General features: G+C 37.8%; 2 protein-coding genes across 3 annotated transcripts in view; both read right to left on the minus strand.

The window, feature by feature from the left end:
* The window catches only part of PLCD3 (phospholipase C delta 3), a 78624-nt gene extending 68038 nt beyond the window's left edge, over nt 1-10586 (minus strand). For both annotated transcript variants that reach the window (XM_081971199.1, XM_081971198.1), the window contains exon 1: nt 10388-10586. In XM_081971199.1, coding sequence (XP_081827325.1) covers nt 10388-10508 — 121 coding nt within the window. In that variant the 5' untranslated portion in view covers nt 10509-10586. The remainder of the gene's footprint in view (nt 1-10387) is intronic.
* LOC309401894 (uncharacterized protein) overlaps nt 1-17124 on the minus strand; it is a 395822-nt gene that overhangs the window by 281542 nt on the left and 97156 nt on the right. The gene's annotated exons all lie outside the window — the stretch shown is intronic.

Consider the following 17124-nt stretch of genomic DNA (forward strand, 5'->3'; position numbering starts at 1 on the left):
ACAGTCACTAAATGAACTAAATGAACTGTTGTCAGTCGAAGGCTACCTGAAGGCTAGTGCACTTTCTACCTGTCCATTAAGTGCATTTCCTAAGACAATGTTGAGATGAAGCAACATGGAATTCAGCTTTGTGCAGCTCCATGGAGACTAATATTTCAAGACTTGAGACAACAACATAGCTGTATAGGTGTAGTCCTAAAACAAGGATTGCTACAATAACAGATAAAACAAGTTCAGGCTTGTCTATACCGGCAGCAATAGCCTTTTAATCCCTTGGTGTATCAGCTGAAGTTTCCAAATACACACCAAGCCTACCTTGGTACTCTATGGATATTTCAACTAATAGCATGAAACTTTTAGATCTAACTGGCATCATGGAAACTTTTTAAATGTTTGGATGACATTTAATGTTTGCTGAACCAGTGCAAACAAATATTACCATAAAAGGTATTCCCTGCATAAACTAGGGGTCATAGCAAAAAAAAGAACAACTCAGAAAACACAATAGATGCAAAATTATTCGGGAAAACATTTTGAAAATCTATAAATGCAGATAATGGAGAAGTGGAGGATGTAATGCTACATTCAAGCATATAAACAATATGAAGCATATATACAATCTATCTTTCTTTTCCCTGCTCTTTCTTTCTTTCTTTCTTTCTTTCTTTCTTTCTTTTCTTTTCTTTTCTTTTCTCCTCTTAAGAACAGTAGCTAAATTTTTAAAAAATTGCTTGTCCTGGGAAATGAAGATCTTTTAAATAACTTCTTTGTCGAGCCTCAGTTGTAGCATAGTGGAAAAAGAAAAAGGGATTCCCCATTTAGTTTAACAGGGCTGCTGCTGCTCAATTTTGTTATTAGATGGTATAGGTTGCATCCCAGCAGAATTTTGTTCAGAGCGATACACCTGGGGATCTTTTTCCCACAGAGGGAATGAAATTCAAAACGTTTCCAATTTAGATAGGTAAAAGTGTGTGTAGGGATTATCTTTCTCCTATGTAGCAGGTGGCTGGGTTAATCCAAATATCTTTACTGTAGTTTAAAGGTTAGCATACAAACAGCAAATCTTTTTCTGAAGGGAGCTTTCACCATCTATCAGTTTGGACTATAATTTCCATCAGCAACATACAGTAGAGCATTTGCTGCTTGCTTGACTATAAACATTTTATTATTGTGCACTTGGAAGACCAAGTTGTTTTAAACTTTGAAAGAGGGTTAACTCTTCTCAAATCTATCTTAAAACCCATAATTATTCCTTGCTTCTATAACTATTCTATACTACTTACACTCTTAATAAACATATCTTACTCTACAAATACCTTGAACTTTAATCAAGACTGAAATAAAATTTCTTGTCTAACATTAAGTACAACGTAAATTCATTTGCAAGCAGCGCTTTGAATCTTGGAGAAACTGGTTATGCTATCATTTGAATCCCTTCTAATTTCATTAGAAGTCCTGATGGTGTCATTTTCCATCTGTAGCCCACCCATATTTTCCCTCAAGTTTTATTTTCATGTTTTCACTTTTCCCAAAACAAAAAAAATTGACAGATATAGGATTTTTTATTGGTAGCATTACCGGTAAGTATTTGATATCTGGATACATTTCTAGTATTCATATTAGAATTGGGCAATCTTCTTGGTTAACTATGCATACTAAATACACTATAATTTGTGCACTGAATTTATTATATACACACGATTTATTATAAACCAAAAAAGCATTAGACCAAGAACATTTGTAGAGCTTTGTAAAGGACAAATTTTCTTTGTCCAAAAAGCACTATTTTAGTGAAAAAAATGTTTTCAAGTAGAATCGTATTGTCCAATCCTTCAGCTACAAATTTCTATAAGAAACTTCAACTGCTTGTAAATAAAGATTCTTTAGGAAAGTTTGAATTCTTGTTTTAAACCAGAGACCTGGATGCTTTTTATTCATGCAAGTCTTTGCCTGTAGTTATCAGCTACTATTTAGTATCTATACAAAAGGGTTTTACTTATGTAAAGAGTCATAAAATTGTACTGTTAGTGATCCATAAGAGTGTTTCTGTGTTTCTTCGTGTTTATCCAGAACTGTGTTCTGCCTTTAAATTCTGTTCATAGGCTTTCTCACAGTAGCAGTGTGCAAAAAGTTTCACTTTCCAACCAGTTGTAATCTGAGCAATACATATTGGTCTGACCTTTATTATAGGGTTTTAATGGCTTCTGACCATACCAAAAATGTTCAGATCTTCTAATGGTCCTGTGTCAAGTTTAAGTGATCTGCCTCCAGCTTGACAAGATCAGATCAGCATTAAATGTTTTGCATTCAAAATGTTTTATATTTTGAATATATTGGTTATATTTGGAAACAAAAGGATAGCAGCTTCTCAAATTTTTTCCTCTATAACCCAAAACCCTTTATCAGAAACTCCTTTTTACCCAATGTAGTTAAAACATGTAAAGTCAATTTAAATGCACCTGTTTTGATTGAGTAATTGATTTGTGTGTCTTTAGTAGCTACAAAATAACTATTCTTGCACAATCTTGGATAATTTATCTAAGTTTGGGAAACACTAGACTAGAAAGATTTTGAGTTTTGTACGTTCCTATAAAAGCCTGACAAGCTACTGCTTCTATTTGCAGAGTTGCAAATCAGGCTACTAAAATTTCTTAGAGTGAAGCATAGCCATTGTATACTTTTTTTATATATTAAAGAGAAAACCTTCATATGATCTCATATGAAGACTTGTGGAAAAGAGGAGTATTTGAAAATGCACATACAATGTGCAACACATTATTTGCATTGCAATGTGCAGGACGCAAATTCACAATTTAATCCATTGCCTTTATTTAAGGTAGGGAGTATTCCATGTCACAATGGCTACACATTGTAGAATACGATCCTTTAATATCCCATCTTTCTAATGATTTCAAGTCATGTAAGAGAAGGGTGCAAAACTTCCATTTGTTCAAGGGTCACACAGATTTTGTGCAGCACATCAGGAGATGACATAACAAGAACACATTTGGCAAGTAGGTTGGCAAAACCCTAGGCTTCACATTTTGCACTCATGCTATTAGGAAATCTGCACACAAATTCTCTTGTGCATAGAGGAACACTTTAAGTTACAGGTTATAACTTTGCCGTTCTTTTTAACAGTGAAGTAAGGAGCTACATTTGCTAAAGTTTGACTAGGCTTGAAATTCAATAAGAGTTTAGCCCTGGTTTATTGTTGGATGTAAGACGGAGAGAGAAGGTTAAAGTCAGAATGTGCAAGCATCCTAGAAATAGGCAATGACAAACCAGTTCCTTACAGAGAATAAGTCACCAAGCACTATGGTATAGGCACCAGTTATAAACCAGAAGACTCTGAGTCTTAGTCCTGCATTAGACATGAAAACTGGTTGCATGATTTTGGGCTACTCATTCTCTGTCAGCTGAAGTCATTTCACAGGGTTTTTCTTGGTGGTGGTGGGAAATAGAAGGAAGAAGGACTATTAGACATACAGTATTTGTCACCTTGAGATGACAATAATAATAAAGATTGGATTTGTAAAATTCTAAAAAAAAGTTCCAATGGAAAAAACTTTACTTTTATTTTAAGACAATGGCATGTAAGCACCATATTTTTCGGAGTACAAGATGCACTGGAATATAACACACACCATGGTTTTGAAGAGGCAAATTTTTTAAAAAAGGTTTTTGCGTTCTGCAAACCTCCACACTTTTTGTGAAAATGGGCCCGTTTTGGTTCCAAAAAAAGGCATGAATAGCCTTTAGGGGGCTTGCAGAGTGCTCCTGGGGGGGTCCCCCCCAAAATGAGCAAAAAACAGCCCATTTTTTGCAAAAATGGGCCCGTTTTTTGGGGGGAAATGGCATGCATAGCCTTTAGGAGGCTTATAGAGTACTTCTGGGGTTGGGGGGGGGGACAAAATTGAGCAGAAAAATGGCCCATTTTTCACTCATTTCTGCCTTCTCCAGCCCCCAGGAGCTCTCTGAAAGCCTTTTACAGGCTATGCATGGCCGTTTTAGTGAAGGGGTGGGGTTTCAGGAGGCAAAAAATGCATCCAGATTTTCAGCCTCTTTTTTAAATGAAAAAGGTGCATCTTATACTCCGAAAAATACGGGTATATAGAATTTTTTTAAAAAGAAAATCATTGAATGAGAACACAAGCTGTGCATTCATACTGCTTTTAGCCTTGACAAAGCCCTTGCAATATAAGGAGGAAGCTTCATCCTAGAGTTTTTTTTCAGTGTGATGTAGTTTGGATATAAATTAATATTTCTCTCCTTCCCTTTACAAAGGACATATTAAATAGCAGGAGTAGAAGATTCCCTAATACAAGGGTGGCAAATGTAAAAACGTTGCTGAAACCCCAACTTGGAAGTAGAAGTTCATCCAGGAGACTAGAATGAATCCCTTAGGTCAAGTTCATAAGAACTGCAGATAACTTTAAAAAGCTATAATACAAAAACACCTCTGCAAATATAAACAATGTTCCATCCCTTCGCCTTACACACCTAATTTTTCTTCTTACCCTCTATAATTGACCATTTATTTACCAATTTGGAGAAGACTCTCCATCTGTCCTGTGTTGCAACCACACAGCTCACAATCATGCTGTTCTCTGACTGTGGGAAATGTACAGCCTGATTCAAATGTTGCTCAGTCCCAGCGTAGTGAGTAGAGCAATGTTTCTCAACCTCAGCAACTTCAAGATGGGTAAACTCCAATTTCCTTGCCATGGATTTCCACATACTGCAGGGGTATCCAAACTTGGGAACTTTTAAGACTTGTGGACTTCAATTCCCAGAATTCCCCAGCCAGCATGGCTGGCTGGGGAATTCTGGGAGTTGAAGTCCACAAGTCTTAAAGTTCCCAAGTTTGGACACCCCTGACATACTGGATGGAGAATGCTGGGAGTTGAAGGTCCACCCAATTTAAAGTTGATGAGATTGAGAATCACTGAAGTAGGGGGATGGATGCAGAAAGGTGCTGCCAATCATAAAAATAGGCATCTTGTTTCTCTATCTCAGATCTTCAAACTACTGACTGCGGGCCAGATACCGCCCACCAAAGCAATTGATCTGGCCCTTGCTGGACCATGAGGCTGCCCCGACCAAATTGCCCCTCCAGTTGATGTAAGGCGAGAGCAGCTACCTCCTCGCTCGCACCTTCTCATTCAAGCTGCTGGGCACTTCTCCGGTTCTTTTTGCCACAGCCAGGCAGCCTTTTCTTCCAATTCTAGTTATGCCTTGGCACTCACAGCGTCGGGAGCCCAGCACTGCTGTTCCCCACGTGTCAACCAGCAGCTTCTGCTCGCGTCAAGAAGCTGGCGGCTGGGCGGGAGGAGGCCAAAGTTGCATGCAAGATGACGTGCCACTTCCGGGCCAGTTTGGGGAGACACCAGAGAATCGCACAGGGACAGCTTGCCTGAAAGAACTATAGCAGAGCCTTGCAGCTTTTATCTGCCAGCTAGCCTTCGGGTAATGCTCCTCCTCCACCTCCTCCTCTCCCCTTCCCTTTCTGCAGTGTCCTGTTTTTCCAAACACCTGGGCTAGGCAGCAATTCCCAGGGATGCACTCCAACCAAGGAGGCTCAGACTGTATCCTGGCTTGCCAGGGAAGGCATGTGCGTCGGCAAAAGAGACAGGCTTCAGTTGCTCATTCTGCTGCAACCCCGAACAATTGGCCTTGGCTGTGGCTCCCGGGCGTTCTGTCCGCCAGGAGGAAGAGAAGCGGCAAAGTGCTGCCTTCCACTGGCCCTACATCCCCAGATTGAGCTCCAAGCGGAAGGGCTTGCTTTGGCCCTGGGCTGGAGCAGTGACAAGGCAATGGCAATGGCATGAAGGGAAGCTGCGTGATTGGAGGCCCAGCTGTCACAGCCTGCAATAAAATCTCTATCTTCGGCGCCACCAGCATGATGGGCCTGGCCACCCTGGCACAAGCCCTGAAGGGGGTGTTGGCTAAATTGGCCATGCCCACCCAGTCACATGATGTTCTAGCCATGCGCACTCAATCACATGATGATCTAGCCATTCTACCCAATCACATGATGATCTAGCCACACCTACCCAGCTGGTCTGACCCCGCAACAGTCTGAGGGACCGTGTTTAAAAAGTTTGAGGACCCCTATTCTATCTGGAAGCAATTTGTTGAGACATAAAATTCCACCAGGTAGAAAAGCAAAAACTATCCTCCCTCAAGTCCTCCTTAAACGCTCTTCTACCCAGCCTCCCTTATGTGGAATTGAACTTACACAACTTATTCTTACACTGCCTGCCTTATCACAACTAGCTCACTGTCAGCTGATCTCTCATCAGTGCTTCTCATTGCATTAGCTTGTCACCATCTATGGTCACACATTAAAGTTTATCAAGCTAATTTTTTTTAACAAGATCTCCAATCATCCTCAGCATTTCACAAAAGATTCGTGCAGGCTCCATTCAACACGTTTATAAATATATGCCATTATGTATATATTCCTTAAATCCAATTTTCTCCAGAACTACCCCACATAATGCAGCAAGATGGTAACATGGAGACACTGCCTGAGTTCATTCAGCATGCTAAATAGTGGTTACTAAAACACAATTCCATAATTACGTAAGGTATTCTGATCAAACAAGTAAACCTCATTATGATTTACATGATGACCTAGTTCCCACAGCCTGCTACATTGGTTTCTAGAGAAACACATCAGTGGTGGGATTCAAAATTTTTTTACTACTGGTTCTGTGGTATGGTGTGGTTTGGTGAGCATGGCTTGTTGAGTGTGGCAGGGGAAGGATACTGTAAAATCTCCATTCCCACCCCACTCCAGGGGAAGGATACTGCAAAATTTCCAATTCCTCTTGATCAGCTGGGACTCAGGAGGCAGTGAACAGATAGGGGCGGGGATGGTCAGTAGTTTGGTTCTCCTACCGGTTCTCCAGAACTGGTCAGAACCTGCTGACTATCACCTCTGAATCACATACTGCCAACCTTCTTTTTGGCTTAGTGTATTGTTTAGCATGAATATGTCTATATCAATAGGCTCAAGGGAGTGGTACCCATCTCAAATCTCAATATAGCTACATTATAGAACAAATGAAAATTTGGAACTTGCAGGTCTTATTATTATTACAACTTTAAACAGCCATCCTGGAATAACACAAAACTTCTCCCAAAGGTGCTTTTTCAAGAGACAGTTGGTTTTTCTGGTTTTTCTTTGAAGACGTTTCACTTCTCATCCAAGAAACTTCTTCAGCTCAGAGCTAAAGCTTCTCGGATGAGAAGTGAAACGACTTCAAAGAAAATCCAGCTGTCTCTTGAAAAAGCACCTTTGGGACAATCCGATGACTGAGAATCTCCATATAAACACAAAACTTGTCCACAAAGTTTGCCATTGAAGAGTTCACTCTCGGATTCCTCTGATTATCATTGCCATTTATTAGATTTTTAAAATCCCACCTTTATTATTTGTTACAAATAATGCAAGGTAAGAAATATACATAATACTCCTTCCCCCGCTTACTTTTCCCATAACCATCCTGTGATGTAGGTTGGGCTGACAAAGAGTGACCAGCTTTTATGTATAAGGTGGCACTACAACTCAGTTTCCTGGTTTCTAGCCTGATACCTTAACCACTAGATCAAATTGGCTCTTATGTGCAGATAATAACAATTAGAAAACAATGTTTTTTTAGTTCTGCAATACTCCTTTCCCGGGGAAAACGTGTGGCGGCTCTGCTAGCATCCATTAAACAGCAGATAATAAAGGTGAAGTTTAAACTCTAATATTTTCAATATTTTAATTTAATTTTTGAGTAAATGTAGAACTTATATTTTTTATCATCTGAGCTAACAGTTTGCTGTTTATTTTACCAGTTTAAGTACTGTTGTTTGTTAGACATGTTTTAACATTGTTGTATCGTACTTCCAAGTTCCACTGCTGGCAACTCATATATCTGGTACGCAGGAGTGAGTCTCCCTCCTCCCTCCCATGACCTACAACTTTTCCAGAGGAGGAGTATTTTAGCCCCCCATTCTTCCATAATTTAGAAAAAATGGGAAAATCTTTCTTTTCCATGAAACTTTTAATCCTTAGTAGAAAAGGTTTCTCTTAAAAAATAATTTAATTATTTAATTCTAAATTTATTTTATTCTAATATTTTATCAGTTTAAAATATCCTGTAAGCCATCTTGATTGTCAGATAGACAAAAGGTGAGATATAATTCCAATTAATAGCGTATTGTTCGGGTACATGCATTTGTGTGTGTGTATATATATAATAGCTGAATATAAACCTGATAAACAAAAGCTTCAATTTTGCAGAGTTCTTCCCCTTGAATGAAATAGGACCATATTGCATTGCTCCATTCTTTCCCAACCTGCTGCTTCTACAAGTGCTTTCATTGGTACAGTATATGCTGTATACATTTTGCCTGGAAATATTTTGGAAGCGCTTGTCCCAATTCACCTACATGATATCAAGTTGAGAAATGCTATAATAAAAGATGCAAGATTTTAATGTAAGATCCATCAAATCAGTATTTAAAGTTGTTTTAACACATTACTTTTAATAGATGCATTTCATTCATACTTCACAGAAACCAGCTTTCTTTTAGTTAAATGTCACTCCTCTTTAATTTTGTGCTCCAATACATTAATTCTAAGAGAAATTGTATAATAAATATTTTAAAAACCATTCTAATATAATAAATGGCTTTATTATATTCATTTTACTACCTCCATTATTCTCAGGAGCACAATTTCTCAGAAAAAAATATAATTCTGAATATTGGAAGGCAATGTCAACCTTATTGCACATAATCTTGAGCATCTTTTAAATGGATAGGTAATTCATAAATGAATAGTTTAATGGATAGTTTAAATGGATAGGTAATTCATAAATGAATAGTTTAATCAGTTCTCAGAATGTCTGGCATGAAATATCTGCCCATAACTTACATCCCTATAAGTTATATACTTAACTTGGAATTACAATGTTTATTGTTGATGTACCCTTATATTAAGGAGAGCTATTAGGAGACAAAAAAACTTTTCACTGTAAATTATAAAGCAGTACTTTCATAGCTTAGTATTTGATACAATATTTTTATACACAAATATTTTCTGAAAATTACAACTCCTACATCAACTACAAATTGCTGAAAGGAAATTTGCAGTCAGAGTTCTATGTACTCTAATTATTTCCCAGTAAACATTACATAATTTAGTGTCCAATAAATTATAGCATTACAATTAGAATATACATGGTTGCTGAGATTATGCACCACAAAAAAGAACACTCCACTATTAATTATTTTCCATACTTTAAAGCTAAATTCCTGAAACATCAATTAGTTTCCAGAGTGGATCTTTGACAGCTGTTAGTTTTAAATGACCCCGCCTTCCTGTAATAAAAACAACCTGATGCAGGGTAATGTATTTTCTTAGGAAATTTAAATATTTCCCTGCCTAATCTATTTGAGATAAATTTCTCAAGATTTCCTGAATAAAGATAATAAATCTGCAAATAAAACCTCTGTCCAGGAACAGTCCACTATGTTTTTTGAAGGATCACTACAATAAAGAAGGCATAAAAACTTAATCATATTCAGTACATATTGGATGGATACAAAACTGAAATAACAGAGCAAATTAAGAATCATAGAAATATCAGAGATATGTTTAAATGCATATGTTTTGAACAGATTCATTATCTTATAGTTTAAAGGGATTTAGCTCAGTTTTAATGAACTAATTTAATCTCACCTTTTACATAGTTTCATTGTTAAATTAAAAAAATGAAGATCAATAATCTTTTTACTCAGTTGATAATACAAAATAACTATTCTCTTTTTACTCTTGTCACCCTACTAAGTGAAAAAAAATTACTCATGGTTCTGAAAATATGTTTTCTATCTTTTGACTCAAGATCAAGTTCTTTCAAAACCAAAAAAACCGATCAAGTCATCCAGCTGTTCTCAGTGTCAATTCCTTCTGAGTCTAAAAAAAATGGAAATTAGTATGCAATATGCTAAATATAAGGATTTGTATAGGAATAGTTATTCAATTAGACATACGGTTTAAGTTAAAAAAAACTGTAAACAGTTCAAGAGCAAAACAAAATATCTTTTACATCATAAATCAATCAACCCTTAGTCTGCTCGAACTCGGGAGTTACTTGGCTGACGGGGAAATGCACTCTGCAGCCGCTCAGAGGTACTCTTGTATTCTAGGCTGACATAGTTTGCTCCAGGACTGAGCTCCGACAAAGATGAAAAGATGCCAGAGCTGAGACCTAACTTTAATCAGCGCTGCATCTGAATGCAGTAAAATAATTAGGAAAGGACTCGTAAGGCGCGGCACGCCTTTTCCTCGCTCGGGGGCTACCGGCTCGCCAGGCACTTCACTTACCCAATTTTTTGAACGCGCGGTGCCCCGAAGATTTGGTAGTTCCTCCATGATGATGGGCAGAAAACTGCTGGTGGTGGTGACAACTTTCCAAGCGGGACTTTTTCCATTTTCCGCAAAACATGGCTGAGCTTACTGGCTCCCCTATCCTCCGGGTTGGGACTGAGGAAACCCTTTTATCGTCTTGTCGCCCCACTTGCAGGGCAGCCCTACCCTCTGGATTGAAATTCTGCTTGTCCAGCCTCCTTTGTGACTCGCCGCTGCCGCGCGCAGATTGGAGAAGCAGAGCTTGCCAGGAATTCTCAAATTACAGCTGAGGCGAGAGATTTAACTCTTTCCCGCCCTTCGGCTGTCTGCCTGGAGATCCGCGCCCGGATTCATAGCCTTCTTTAGCGGCTGGGAAGATCGATGGTGCGCGCCCCGACATCATCCCAAGGAATAGCCCTCTCGAATTTCGAGGAGCATTGAGGGCGACTTCGGGGAAGAAGAAAAAATAAACAAATTCTGGTTGATTTTCACCCTACTACAACATTTGCAGTTTTTGTATTATATTTATAAAAAGGGGTCGGGGGATTACTCCAGAGGTAAACTCAGGATGGCGAACTTTCCTCTTCATAAAACAATATTCCTTCCATTGATGTGGAAAATAAGGCCATAGCACAGGCCTGGAAGAAAGGAGCTGTGGTTTAAAAAGATGGCACTGTTTACAATAAAAAAAATAGTTCATGGAGTAAACTTTTCTTATTTGAATGACACATTCAAAAAGACTCAGGTAGAACAAGGATTGGATTCCCACTACATATAAGACCAGTGTTTTTCAAACTTTGTAAATTTTAAGATGCATGGGTTTCCAATTTGAAAAATATTGCACCAAGGTTGCTTACTTTGTGTCTTGGAATATTGGCTGAAGGCAACCAATAAAATTAACTTGTGATACACTATGTACAATACAATAAATCATGGCTTATATACTACTAGACAGCATGAATCCAACCACAGGTACGAAGAAACGACAAGAGAACTGCCACACTTGGCAATACCATACAGGGCAAAAATGAGGATTCCCAAATCAGAAAGCGCTATATATCCCTCCACCCAACACATGCATACATTCCTCTAACTGAGTCACTTGAAGAGAGGTCCTATCCATTATTTCACCTTTTAAAAGGATAAAAATCCATTTCTTCCAGCACACTCTAAATGAATATAATCAGAAGAGGTTTCAGAGTTTTTTACTTGTACAAACTTCTACAGCTTCCATCCACATGCAGGGCAAACACATGAGGGATTCCATTTTTAAGGTTGACTCCAAGTACAGATGTTGAATTCCATTGAATCCAGCATACATCCAGTCAAAGGTTAGATTTTCATTAATGTACTTTGTCACACTCTATTTTACAAATGGATTTTGTCCATACAGGGAAGCAGCACCATCTTGAGGCCAAATGCATTTATCTCCCAGCTGTGACCCATGTTTATCTGGCTTTCAGAATGATTTATTATGATAGTCATGGAAAAACAAAGAATGAGAATTTTGGACATTTAGAAGGATGCAAACAATGAACACAGTTTTCAATGTCAAGTAAAAAAATCACAAGACCAAATATTTAAATCAATAATATCAAAAAAAGAGGAAAATAATAACATAAGAAGTTAAAATGTATTTTACGAAGATCAGAAAAAAAATAGGAAAATTAAACACAATTATCCAAACTAAATAATGTAAGAGTTCTAAGAGAGGGAAGTGTTATAAGAAAATGGAAAGTTATGCTTATAACTGCTATGAAGAATATAGGAAGTCAATCCTTTGTTTCTTTTTTTCTTTTCTTCAACTTATATATATCCTGCCTTTATTATTTTTACAAATAACTCCAGGCGATAAAGAACACATCTTTCTCCTACTATTTTTCCTCATAAAAACAACCCTGTGAGGTGAATTGGGTTGATAAAGAGTGATTGGCCCAAAGTTACCCAGTTGGTTTTCATGGCTAAGGTAGCATTTGAACTCACAGTGTCCTGCTGTTTAGCCTGGTACCTGACCCCTAGACCACTGGCTCTTTTTGCTTTCTCTTTTTTTCTTTTTTCTTTCTTACTTTACATTAGTTTTTAATCTTCTTTTTTAAAGATTTCAATAAAAGTTACACTTAGAAAAGAAAAATATTTCACAATCCTTTACAAGCAGAATTATAGAATTGATAGAAATATTTGTAGGAAAATAGTATTAAAGAGCCAGCTACAATAGAAAAAAGAGATATAAAAGGCAATAAACCAAGACCACTGGCTCTTTTTGCTTTCTCTTTTTTTCTTTTTTCTTTCTTACTTTACATTAGTTTTTAATCTTCTTTTTTAAAGATTTCAATAAAAGTTACACTTAGAAAAGAAAAATATTTCACAATCCTTTACAAGCAGAATTATAGAATTGATATAAATATTTGTAGGAAAATAGTATTAAAGAGCCAGCTACAATAGAAAAAAGAGATATAAAAGGCAATAAACCAACTGTCATGTAGGAAAGCAGGCGCAGATGAAATGCCACTTTGAAGCTTCACAAGAAGAAGCAATCTATGGATTAAAAACTATGTCAACAAATATGGAAGAAGACTTCATCTGACTGGAAAATAATGTTATATATGTATGAATATATGTAGGACATGTCAAAAGTTTTCTTGTTCTTTTTCCAGTGAAGATGATATTGAACTCAAGAATATTCAAATATCATGAGTCAAATGAGTTTTAAAAAGTGTTTTTAGAAGAAAGACAGCCAATTTGAATATTTAATGTAATTTATATAATAAACTGTCTACAAGACTTGATTTTTGGAGCACCTATATACATCTATACCAACATAGGAGTATTTAAGAATATACCAAATTTTGCATTATTTCTTCACACAATAGAATAGAATAGAATAGAATTCTTTATTGGCCAAGTGTGATTGGACACACAAGGAATTTGTCTTTGGTGTATGTGCTCTCAGTGTACATAAGGAAATAAAATACATTCATCAAGAATAAAAAAATACAACACTTAGTGATAGTCAAGGTTACTAATAAGCTATCAAACTGTACTAGGAAACAAATAAATACAATATAAATTGAAAGATACAAGCAACATGGTTATAGTCATAAGTGGGGAGAGATAGATACTAGGAAGAAAGAGAAGAATAATATTAATACAGTCTTAGTAAATTATTGACAGTGTTGTGGGAATTAGTTTTTAAGTTTTTATATATATATATAATGCAATTCCAAATGCACAACACCGGATTTCAGAAAAGATTGAGAGACACAAATTAAGACAACTAGTATTATTATTATTTATTCGACTTATCAGTCGCCCCCTCTCCGCAAAGGGACTCGGGGCGACGTACAATCAAATCAAATATACAAGTGTGGCATGGAGGAGGTAACATCAATGCTTAACAATACAGATGCAAGTGCAAGCCACTAAGTTAAAATAAATAGCCATAAGTTAAAACAGTTTAAACAGTTTAAAAACCCAAAATTTACATTTACAGTATTAAAAATTGCCAGAGAGGTTAGAGGTTCTAGTTAAGCCAGGCCAGCTAGTTGGAACAGGTGGGTCTTGAGTTTTGTGCGGAAGGAGGGGAGATCGGTCGTTATCCTGATATCTGGAGGGAGGTCATTCCAGAGGGCTGGGCCCATCACAGAGAAGGCCCTACTCCTGGGCGCCGCCCTCTGACACGGCCTGGTGGACGGCACCCGGAGGAGTCCCTCTCTGTGAGAGCGAATTGGTCGCAGGGATGATTAATATTCATTAATAAGTATAATATACTTATTAATGAAAAAAGCAAAAGAGAATTTGCTTTTTTGTCTTCTTTGCCTATACAGGTCATGCCACTGCCATAATAAGAAACATAATACTGTATGACAATATGTGCCAGAACATCTGTACAATAAACAATAAGTTATTGAATGTATAAACAAAGTGTTTCACAATAGGGAAGGAAATGAGACAACAATCCATACAGTATTGTTAATATTCCCTCTATATTTAATTAGTATGAATATATTACATGGCAGGATATGAAGAAATTATATCAATTTAAAATCAGAAGTCACCCCAGTACACTTTTTTTTAATCATAACAGTATCCAATCAACACTTGTTCAACACCCGTGCATTTTTTAACCAGTATTGTGGCGTTTCCCCTATTTATTTATTTTTGATTATTTATTTGTACTTAATGTGAAATAATAGATTTATATTTCAATTATTTGCCTGTGGAAGAAGTCATGAAATTTTTTATTGCTTTCTAAGGAACATTCCAATAGCATCTAACATGCATGAGTCTTTTGCAAAATATTGTTTAGATTGTATAAATATTTGTTTTTATACAGTAAAAAAATAGAGGTTAAAGAGGTCTTGAAGAGGTTGTATCATCTGCGTACCTCAAATTATTTATGGTTCTTCCCCCAATCTTCACTCCAACATCAGACACTTCCAGATCTAATTTCTGGAACTGTCTGTTTCTTCAACATACAGATTGAGCAAAAAAAAGTGATAAAATACATCCCTGTTTAGCTCCTTCAGTGATTCTGAATCAATCTGTGTCACCATAACACTGTTGCCTCCTGCTCTGTGTACAATGATGGGATGAGTCTGATCAAGTGGGTTGGGACACCAAGATCATGTAAAGCCATCCATAGTCTATTGTATTCTACATAGTCAAAAGCTTTTCTGTAATCAATAAAGCATATATAAAGATCCTTCTGATATTCATGAGTTTTTTCTATAATCCATCTACTCGCCGCACTCCTTTATAATGCCAGCTGATGCATCTGGTAATTCTTGATTGATGATATTCTGTGGCCTCCATTTAACAATTTTTAATATATTCTTGCTTGCATGAGAAATCAGTGCAATCATGTGATAATTGGAGAAGTTTCTGCTATTGACTTTCTTTACTAAAAGGATAAAAAAGATCTTATCCAGGCCTGATGCCCTAGGGCCTAGTCCATATCTCTTGACACAGGGAAATGATGATGTTAACTGGCACTCATCTTAATAAGGAGATGGCAGCTAGGGGCTTTCTATTCTCACATCCCTCACTACTGCCATCACCATTGCTTCCATGCTGAACTCCAGGCTGTTTGGCATTCTGAGAATTCGGCGATGGCGGTTCTGGGAGGGCAGGCAGTGGGGAAGAGGTGACAGGTGATGGCTTCTCTTGGGGAAGGTGAAAATGAGAAGATCCCAACAGCCACCTACTCCCCATCCACTCCCTGGCCACCCCTACCACCAAATGATCCAAACTCTAAATGGCCCAGAGCTCAGCACAGAAGCAACAGCAGCGGTGGGAAATGTGAGAATGGGTTTTTTTGGGGGGGATAATACCTTTTTCACTTTGCAGAGTTTGAGCTTCATTTTAGCCACTAATAGCTAATGGACTGTGCTACAACCAACACCAGGAAAGTGTCTTAACTGAATCTTTCCAGTGTTCTTGTCATAAAATATAATCTATCTGATTTCAATATTGTCCATTTGGTGCTGTCCATGTGTTTAAATCTCACTTGTGTTGTATAAATCATGTGTTTATTATGCTGAGATGATTTTCCTGACAGTTGCACTAGGCGATCACCAGTTTCATTCTGTTCACCTAGCCTCAGAGGTGATATTCAGCCAGTTCTGACAGGTCCTGGAGAACTGGTAGCAGGAATTTTGAGTACTTCGGAGAAATAGGCTGGACCTGTCCCTGCTGCCTCCCAGCCTTCCAGCTGATCTTCTTTTGTTGCCCTGAACAGGAGAACGGAGCTGGAAAGCAGGTTAATAGGGTGGGGAATGGGGTATTTGCAGAAATCTTTCCTCAGGAATGGAGAGGGAATGGGGATTTTGCAGTATCCTTCCCCTGCCACGCCCACAAAGCCATGCCCACAAAGCCATGCCACGCCCATAGAACCGGCAGGAAAAAAATATTGAATCCCACAACTGCCTAGCCCAGCCCAAACTTGCCTACTATTCTTGTAACTTCTCCTTGGTCTACCTTTGCATTGAAATCGCCTATATTTTTAAAATCCTTTGTTATTTGCTTGAGAGCACATTGAAGCTAATTATAAAAATGTTCTATTTTATCATCATCTGAGTCTACAGTTGGGGCGCAGATTTGTAGTATGTTGGTATTGAGTGGCTTGCTTTGAATTTGGATATATATTATGCTATCACTGTATGTCTGTGAACATATTTAGCCACTTGTTGCTTAAGCAGAATGAAACTCCTTTTCATCTGATATTGTTTCCAGAAAAATAAACCATACAATTGTGTGATTTGAATTCTCAACTGTCTGTCCAGTGTAACTCACTGAAGCCAAGGATGTTTATGTTAGCTCAAATCATTTCTCTTATTACAATTTTGAGTTACCCAAGGGACATGTCTCCAACATTCCATGTTCCAATTTCATATAACTTTGTATAGTGTAGGCAACCTCTTTTGTCATGAACACCATCCAGGGGTGGGTTCTGGTTTACTCATGTGTGTGCTGCGCGCGCATGCACAGTGCAATTAAAATTGTTCTGTGCATGCGCAGAACTGAAAAACAAGACGGCGCTGCCCGGGGAACCAGTTCAGGGGCGTGGCAGGCCTGGGTCACTGCCAGTTCCAGCGACCCAGGCCACCAAACCACTACCAGTTCGGCTGAACCAGTCTGAATAGGTAGGAACCCACCACTGGCACCATCAGTTGTTGGGCTTCCCAAAAGTTTTCTTCCAACAACTTCATAAAAAC

The sequence above is a fragment of the Natrix helvetica genome (genome assembly GCF_964273705.1).
Source record: "Natrix helvetica genome assembly, chromosome: Z".
NCBI classification, from domain to species: Eukaryota; Metazoa; Chordata; class Lepidosauria; order Squamata; family Natricidae; genus Natrix; species Natrix helvetica.